The sequence below is a fragment of the Pristiophorus japonicus genome, chromosome 32, assembly GCF_044704955.1.
Source record: "Pristiophorus japonicus isolate sPriJap1 chromosome 32, sPriJap1.hap1, whole genome shotgun sequence".
In the NCBI taxonomy this organism is placed as follows: domain Eukaryota; kingdom Metazoa; phylum Chordata; class Chondrichthyes; family Pristiophoridae; genus Pristiophorus; species Pristiophorus japonicus.
Window position 1 is genome coordinate 4282321 of NC_092008.1, and position 9441 is coordinate 4291761.

Here is a 9441-nt window from a genome sequence, read left to right on the forward strand (position 1 = left end):
CCATACGGGCCCCTCGAGCCTGCTCCGCCATTTAATACGATCATGGCTGATCCGATCATAGACTCAGGTTCACTTCCCTGCCCGCTCCCCATAACCCCTTATTCCCTTATCGATTAAGAAATTAAGAACATAATTCATTGCAAGTCAATGATACATCAGTCATTGAAGGTTGGCATGCAGGTACAGCAGGCAGTAAAGAAAGCAAATGGCATGCTGGCCTTCATAGCGAGGGGATTTGAATATAGGAGCAGGGAGGTCTTATTGCAGTTGTACAGGGCCTTGGTGAGGCCTCACCTGGAATATTGTGTGCAGTTTTGGTCTCCTAATCTGAGGAAGGACATTCTTGCTATTGAGGGAGTGCAGCGAAGGTTCACCAGACTGATTCCCAGGATGGCAGGACTGACATATGAAGAAAGACTGGATCGACTAGGCTTATATCCACAGGAATTTAGAAGAATGAAAGGGGACCTCATAGAAACATATAAAATTCTGACGGGATTGGACAGATTAGATGCAGGAAGAATGTTCCCGATGTTGGGGAAGTCCAGAACCAGGGGACACAGTCCAAGGATAAGGTGTAAACCATTTAGGACCGAGATGAGGAGAAACTTCTTCACTCAGAGAATTGTGAACCTGTGGAATTCTCTACCACAGAAAGTTGTTGAGGCCAGTTCGTTAGATATATTCAAAAGGGAGTTAGATGTGGCCCTTACGGCTAAAGGGATCAAGGGGTATGGAGAGAAAGCAGGAAAGGGATACTGAGGTGAATGATCAGCCATGATCATATTGAATGGTGGTGCAGGCTCGAAGGGCCGAATGGCCTACTCCTGCACCTATTTTCTATGTTTGTATAAGGTACTAAATCATAGATCAGATCACTGGTCTGGTGACTATTTTAAATCTGCATAGTCAAGGTTGATTCCTGAGATGAAGGGGTTGCCTTATGAGGAAAGGTTGAGCAGGTTGGGCCTCTACTCATTGGAGTTTAGAAGAATGAAGGTGATCTTATTGAAACGTATAAGATTCTGAGGGGGCTGGACAGGGTAGATGCAGAGAGGATGTTTCCACTGATGGGGGGGGAATCGTATACGTTTCAATAAGATCATTATTAAGGAAGCAGTAGCGGGACATTTGGAAAAGCGTGATTCAATCAAGCAGAGTCAGCATGGTTTATGAAAGGGAAATCGTGTTTGACCAATTTGTTGGAGTTCTTTGAGGGTGTAACGAGCAGGGTGGACAAGGGGGAGCCAGTGGATGTGGTGTATTTGGATTTCCAGAAGGCATTCGATAAGGTGCCGCATAAAAGGTTACTGCACAAGATAAAAGCTCACGGGGTTGGGGTAATATTATTGAAACGTATCAGATTCTGAGGGGGCTGGGCAGGGTAGATGCAGAGAGGATGTTTCCCCTCGTGGGGAAATCTAGAACGAGGGGCCATAGCTTCAGAATAAGGGGTCGCCCATTTAAGACGAGGAGGAGGAGGAATTTCTTCTTAAGGAGATGAGGAGGAATTTCTTCTGGTGAATCTGTGGAATTCTCTGCCCCAGAGAGCTGTGGGGGGCCGGGTCATTGAATATATTTAAGGCGGAGATAGACAGATTTTTGAGCGATAGGGAGTCGAGGGTTATGGGGAGCGGGCAGGGAAGTGGACCTGAGGCCAAGATCAGATCAGTCGCGATCGTATTGAATGGTGGAGCAGGCTCGAGGGGCCGAATGGCCGACTCGTGCACCTATTTCTTGTCTTCTTATGTAGGCAGCAGGCTGCATGGGTGTGATAATTACAAATACACTCACAGAAATGTGCAGCACTGTTAAATCCGCAGACCTCGCTGTAACTGGTGTCTGTTACATGATATCTTTTGTTGTTTGTCGCAGATGGTATCGCGCTCCAGAGCTGCTGTACGGAGCTCGTAAATACGATGAAGGCGTGGATAATTTGGTAAGTGGTATCACTCTCCATTACAGTCACCTCACAAACCGTTAGATACAGAGTAAAGCTCCTCTACACTGTCCCATCAAACACTCCCAGGGCAGGTACAGGGGGTTAGATACAGAGTAAAGCTCCCTCTACACTGTCCCCATCAAACACTCCCAGGGCAGGTACAGGGGGTTAGATACAGAGTAAAGCTCCCTCTACAATGTCCCATCAAACACTCCCAGGGCAGGTACAGGGGGTTAGATACAGAGTAAAGCTCCCTCTACACTGTCCCATCAAACACTCCCAGGGCAGGTACAGGAGGTTAGATACAGAGTAAAGCTCCCTCTACACTGTCCCCATCAAACACTCCCAGGGCAGGTACAGGGAGTTTGATACAGAGTAAAGCTCCCTCTACACTGTCCCAGCAAACGTTCCCAGGGCAAAGAGCCGGTGTAATCAGCGGGGTACGTTATGGGGTGGGGGGCGAAAGCGGAGGGGCTGACTCGCTAACCGTGCTGCGCTATGGTTTTCCCCAGGGCCGTGGGCTGCATATTCGGCGAGCTCCTGCACAACTCGCCGCTGTTCCCCGGCGAGAACGACATCGAGCAGCTGTGCTGCGTGCTGCGTGTCCTGGGCACGCCCAACGAGACGATCTGGCCGGTAAGCGCGCCATGCGCAGCGTTCCCGTGAGACAGGTGGAGGGATGTAGGAAGAGGAGGGGCTCAGCGGCCTCCTCCTGTCCCTAATGTAACAGACTCGAGGGGCTGAACGGCCTCCTCCTGTCCCCTAATGTAACAGGCTCGAGGGGCTGAACGGCCTCCTCCTGTCCCTAATGTAACAGGCTCGAGGGGCTGAACGGCCTCCTCCTGTCCCTAATGTAACAGGCTCGAGGGGCTGAACGGCCTCCTCCTGTCCCTAATGTAACAGGCTCGAGGGGCTGAACGGCCTCCTCCTGTTCCTAATGTACAGGCTCGAGGGGCTGAACGGCCTCCTCCTGTCCCTAATGTAACAGGCTCGAGGGGCTGAACGGCCTCCTCCTGTCCCTAATGTAACAGGCTCGAGGGGCTGAACGGCCTCCTGCTCCCGTCAGAGAGCGGGGCCCGTGATGAAGACGTCGATCCTGGCGATGAACTTGGTGGCGGTGCCCTGGGTTTTTTTTTGTCAGATTCCAGCATGCGCAGTATTTAGCTTTTGGTTAACAACGCCGAATGGATACTTGCCCTTATTAGCTGAGGCATAGAACACAAGAATTAGGAACAGGAGGAGGCCGTTCAGCCCCTCGAGCCTGTTACATTAGGAACATGAGGAGGCCGTTCAGCCCCTCGAGCCTGTTACATTAGGGACAGGAGGAGGCCGTTCAGCCCCTCGAGCCTGTTACATTAGGGACAGGAGGAGGCCGTTCAGCCCCTCGAGCCTGTTACATTAGGGACAGGAGGAGGCCGTTCAGCCCCTCGAGCCTGTTACATTAGGGACAGGAGGAGGCCGTTCAGCCCCTCGAGTCTGTTACATTAGGGATAGGAGGAGGCCGTTCAGCCCCTCGAGCCTGTTACATTAGGGACAGGAGGAGGCCGTTCAGCCCCTCGAGCCTGTTACATTAGGGACAGGAGGAGGCCGTTCAGCCCCTCGAGCCTGTTACATTAGGGATAGGAGGAGGCCGTTCAGCCCCTCGAGCCTGTTACATTAGGAACAGGAGGAGGCCGTTCAGCCCCTCGAGCCTGTTACATTAGGTACAGGAGGAGGCCGTTCAGCCCTCGAGCCTGTTACATTAGGGGCAGGAGGCCGTTCAGCCCCATTCAGGGGAATGTCGGGCTGGATTCAGGTGTTTGAGTCTGTGGAGTGTGGAGTGGATCCCGGGACCACCTCCGGCGCTCGGTTGGATGCGCCGCACGGTGACGGAGTCCGATGGTCTTTTCTCCAACTTCCCTAATGGCCGGGTGTCTGCGTTCCTCCCTCCCTCCCCGTGCAGGAAATTACAGAGCTGCCCGATTACAACAAGATCACCTTCAAGGAGAACCCGCCCATCCCGCTGGAGCAGATCGCGCCGGATGCCTCGCCGGAGGCGGTGGATCTGCTCAAACGTTTCCTCGTCTACCCGTCCAAGCAGCGGATCAGTGCGGCCGAGGTGAGGACGCGCCCGCTCCCCCCCCCCCCCCCCCACCCGCATCGAGCCACGTGGCGCTCACCGTCGCTCTTCGGTCTCCCGTCACGCGCAGTAACGTTTGCGGGCCGCGAGCGCAAGTACACAAATCACCAAACGTAGCGACACAGGTCAGCAAGGGCTGGAAAAAAGCAAACCAAGAACTAGGGTTTATTTCTCGAGGCATGGAATTGAAAACTTGTATTGAGCCTTGGGTTAGACCACAATTGGAGCACCGTGCACAGTTCCGGTCTCCATATACCTGGGTTTTCCCACACTTGGAGCACCGTGCACAGTTCTGGTCTCCATATCCCTGGGTTTTCCCACACTTGGAGCACTGCGCACAGTTCTGGTCTCCATATACCTGGGTTTTCCCACACTTGGAGCACCGCGCACAGTTCTGGTCTCCATATACCTGGGTTTTCCCACACTTGGAGCACCGTGCACAGTTCTGGTCTCCATATACCTGGGTTTTCCCACACTGGGAGCACCGTGCACAGTTCTGGTTTCCATATACCTGGGTTAGACCACACTTTGAGCACCGTGCACAGTTCTGGTCTCCATATACCTGGGTTTTCCCACACTTGGAGCACCGTGCACAGTTCTGGTCTCCATATACCTGGGTTAGACCACACTTTGAGCACCGTGCACAGTTCTGGTCTCCATATACCTGGGTTAGACCACACTTTGAGCACCGTGCACAGTTCTGGTCTCCATATACCTGGGTTAGACCACACTTTGAGCACCGTGCACAGTTCTGGTCTCCATATACCTGGGTTAGACCACACTTTGAGCACCGTGCACAGTTCTGGTCTCCATATACCTGGGTTAGACCACACTTGGAGCACCGTGCACAGTTCTGGTCTCCATATACCTGGGTTAGACCACACTTGGAGCACTGTGCACAGTTCTGGTCTCCATATACCTGGGTTTTCCCACACTTGGAGCACCGTGCACAGTTCTGGTCTCCATATACCTGGGTTAGACCACACTTGGAGCACCGTGCACAGTTCTGGTCTCCATATACCTGGGTTAGACCACACTGGGAGCACCGTGCACAGTTCTGGTCTCCATATACCTGGGTTAGACCACACTTGGAGCACCGTGCACAGTTCTGGTCTCCATATACCTGGGTTAGACCACACTTGGAGCACCGTGCACAGTTCTGGTCTCCATATACCTGGGTTAGACCACACTTGGAGCACCGTGCACAGTTCTGGTCTCCATATACCTGGGTTAGACCACACTTGGAGCACTGTGCACAGTTCTGGTCTCCATATACCTGGGTTTTCCCACACTTGGAGCACCGCGCACAGTTCTGGTCTCCGTATACCTGGGTTAGACCACACTTGGAGCACCGTGCACAGTTCTGGTCTCCATATACCTGGGTTAGACCATACTTGGAGCATCGTGCACAGTTCTGGTCTCCATATACCTGGGTTAGACCACACTTGGAGCACCGTGCACAGTTCTGGTCTCCATATACCAGGGTTAGACCACACTTGTAGCACCGTGCACAGTTCTGGTCTCCATATACCTGGGTTAGACCACACTTTGAGCACCGTGCACAGTTCTGGTCTCCATATACCTGGGTTAGACCACACTTGGAGCACCGTGCACAGTTCTGATCTCCATATACCTGGGTTAGACCACACTTGGAGCACCGTGCCCAGTTCTGGTCTCCATATACCTGGGTTAGACCACACTTGGAGCACCGTGCACAGTTCTGGTCTCCATATACCTTGGTTAGACCACACTTGGAGCACCGTGCACAGTTCTGATCTCCATATACCTGGGTTAGACCACACTTGGAGCACCGTGCACAGTTCTGGTCTCCATATTATAAAAAGGATACCGAGGCACTGGAGAGGGTGCAAAATAAAGTTTGACAAGTATGAAACCAGAACCGAGCGGTTATAACTATCTGGAAAGGTTGAACAGGCCGTGGGTCCTTTCTGTGGAACAGAGAAGGCTGAGGGGCGACCGGATTGAGGTCGATAAAATGACGAAGGGGTAGATGTAGAGAAAGGGAGCCAAAATTGCCCCCCGACCAAAACGGGACACACTCATAGTTTTCTTTGTCGAGTTATGCCCCAATCGTTGGGGCAGTGTCTGGAGTGACTTTGCCCTCTTTTTTTTTTTCCTTCCGGCGGGGTGGTGAAGTCAGGCTACATTGTGGCGGGGAGCGGGGCGGATCCAGGTGAGCGTGCTAACGCGTAGCAACGCCCCTCTTTTCCCCCCCCCCCAGCCCACCCCCCCCCCCCTCGGTTAAAGGGGAGGGCAGCCGCGAGCTCGGCACAAAGTTTAAGTCAGGGTCCCACCTGGGGGGGGCCGCCAGCGAGGGTTTCAGCCGGGCCCAGCGGCCCCGGGAACCCAAGAAAAGCCGGGCCGGCTACTTATGTAAAATGGCGACTGCGGCAGGTCAGAAGGGCCGCCCGGCCGCACGCAACTTCCCGCCCGGGGAAAGCGGGGGAGCGGAAATGGTGTCGCTGCCGGGCGGGAAGGGGGTCAGCCCGTGCGATTGTGGTAGCGTACACCCGCCACGAACGTGAAAGGAGCGGCTGTTTCTCCAAACTCGCCACCTCCTCCCCGACCCATTACCGCTTCTTTGAGCCGGTCATCATCACCATCGGCAGTCCCTCAGAGTCGAGGAAGACTTGCTTCCACTCTAACAATGAGTCCTTAGGTGGCTGAACAGCCCAATACGGGGAACCACAGTCCCTGTCACAGGTGGGACAGACAGTGGTTGAGGGAAGGGGAGGGTGGGACTGGTTTGCCGCACGCTCCTTCCGCTGCCTGTGCTTGGTTTCTGCACGCTCTCGGCGACGAGACTCCAGGTGCTCAGCGCCCCTCCCGGATGCACTTCCTCCACTTAGGGCGGACTGGTCTTTGGGCCCAGGGGCTCCCAGGTGTCGGTGGGGGATGTTGCACTTTATCAGGGAGGGCTTTGAGGGTGGTCCCTTGTAACGTTTCCTCTGCCCACCTTTGGCTCGTTTGCCCGTGAAGGAGTTCCGAGTAGAGCGCTCGCTTTGGGAGTCTCGTGTCTGGGGACATGCGGACAATGTGGCCCTGCCCAGCGGAGCTGGTCGAGTGTGTGGTCAGTGCTTCGATGCTGGGGATGTTGGCCTGGTCGAGGACGCTAACATTGGTGCGTCTGTCCTCCCGGGGGATTTGCAGGATCTTGCGGAGACAGCGTTGGTGGTATTTCTCCAGCGACTTGAGGTGTCTACTGTACATGGTCCATGTCTCTGAGCCATACAGGAAGGCGGGTATCACTACAGCCCTGTAGGCCATGAGCTCGGTGGTGGATTTACGGGCCTGGTCTTCGAACACACTTTTCCTCAGGCGACCGGAGGCTGCACTGGCGCACTGGAGGCGGTGTTGGATCTCATCGTCAATGTCTGCCCTTGTTGATAAGAGGCTCCCGAGTTCTGGGACTCTTAAAGGGGCAGTTTGGGCCCCAGAATGTTTCTGCTTGTAGGGGGTGGGGGGGTGGGCAGGGTAGGGGTGCGTGAGGGGGTGGGGATGGATGCGTGGAAGGGGGGAAGAGACCGGAACCCTAGAAAGCACCCGCGTGCCGATAACGTGCGAGGTCTGTCACTGCAGCACCTCCGTGGCGGGAAGGGAGCGGGCCGGCTGATAGCGAGCAGAACTTGATCGGTGTCCTCTTCCCCACCCCCCCCCCCCCCCCCCCCCACCCCACACCCTCCGCAGGCCCTACTGCACCCGTACTTCTTCAAAGAGCCGCTCCCGGCCCATCACTCGGAGCTGCCAATACCCCAGCGGGGGGCCATGAAGACCCAGCAGCGACTGCAGCATCAGTTCGAGTTCCACATCGACCAGCCCGTCGAGGAGTCGGTCGTCGACCCAGACCTCGTCGCTCAACACGTCCGCGTTTGGTGAAAGGGGGTTGGGGGTGGGGTAAACCGAGCCTCGAACCTCCGCTGTGTCCTCCCCCCCCCCCCCCCAGGGACCATGGCAACAGGCGGACCAACTGCAGATAGAGATATGTAATGTGTCGCCACAGAGAGAGACACAAGCGGCTGGTCCTCTTCATACCCACTGTATTCTACAATATACACAGGGGCTGCTATTCCCCAGAAAATACAGTGTCTGCTATTCTCTAATATACACGGACTGCTATTCTGTATAATATACACAGGGGGCACTATTCTCCATAATATACACAGGGGCTGCTATTCCCCAGAAAATACAGTGTCTGCTATTCTCTAATATACACGGACTGCTATTCTGTATAATATACACAGGGGGCACTATTCTCCATAATATACACAGGGGCTGCTATTCCCCAGAAAATACAGTGTCTGCTATTCTCTATAATATACACAGGGACTGCTATTCTGTATAATATACACAGGGGGCACTATTCTCCATAATATACACAGGGACTGCTATTCTCCAATATAGACAGGGGCTGTTATTCTCTATCATATACACAGTACGCTATTCTCTATAATATACACAGGGGCTGCTATTCTCTATAATATACACAGGGACTGCTATTCTGTATAATATACACAGGGGGCACTATTCTCGAAAATATACACAGGGGCTGCTATTCTCGAAAATATACACCGGGGCTGCTATTCTCGAGAATATACACAGGGGCTGCTATTCTCTATAATATACACAGTGCGCTATTCTCTATAATATAGACAGGGGCCGCTATTCTCAATAATATACACAGGGGCTGCTATTCTCTATAATATACACAGGGCGCACTATTCTCTAATATACACAGGGTCTGATATTCTGTATAATATTCTGTATAATATTCTCGAAAATATACACAGGGGCTGATATTCTCGAAAATATACACAGGGGCTGCTATTCTCGAGAATATACACAGGGGCCGCTATTCTCTATAATATACACAGTGCGCTATTCTCTATAATATACACAGGGGCCGCTATTCTCAATAATATACACAGGGGCCGCTATTCAAAAAGGAGTTAGATGAGGTCCTTACTGCTAGGGGGATCAAGGGGTATGGCGAGAAAGCAGGAATGGGGTACTGAAGTTGAATGTTCAGCCATGAACTCATTGAATGGCGGTGCAGGCTAGAAGGGCCGAATGGCCTACTCCTGCACCTATTTTCTATGTTTCTATGTTTCTATAATATACACAGGGGGCACTATTCTCGATAATATACACAGAAGCTGATATTCTCTAATATGCACAGGGGCTGCTATTCTCTATAATATACACAGTGCGCTATTCTTCATAATATACACAGTGTGCTATTCTCTATAATATACACAATGACTGCTATTCTCTATAATATACACAGGGGTCGCTATTCTCAATAATATACACAGGGGCCGCTATTCTCTATAATATACACAGGGGCTGCTATTCTCCAATA

The 9441-nt window shown here is 52.9% G+C and overlaps 1 protein-coding gene across 1 annotated transcript in view; it reads left to right on the plus strand.

Annotated features, from left to right (window-relative positions):
* The window catches only part of cdk20 (cyclin dependent kinase 20), a 20777-nt gene extending 12615 nt beyond the window's left edge, over window positions 1–8162 (plus strand). The window contains exons 4-7 of the mRNA XM_070869051.1: window positions 1876–1910; window positions 2455–2578; window positions 3885–4040; window positions 7770–8162. Of these exons, the coding sequence (XP_070725152.1) occupies window positions 1876–1910; window positions 2455–2578; window positions 3885–4040; window positions 7770–7958 (504 nt within the window). The 3' untranslated portion in view covers window positions 7959–8162. The remainder of the gene's footprint in view (window positions 1–1875; window positions 1911–2454; window positions 2579–3884; window positions 4041–7769) is intronic.
* Window positions 8163–9441: the final 1279 nt, after the last annotated feature.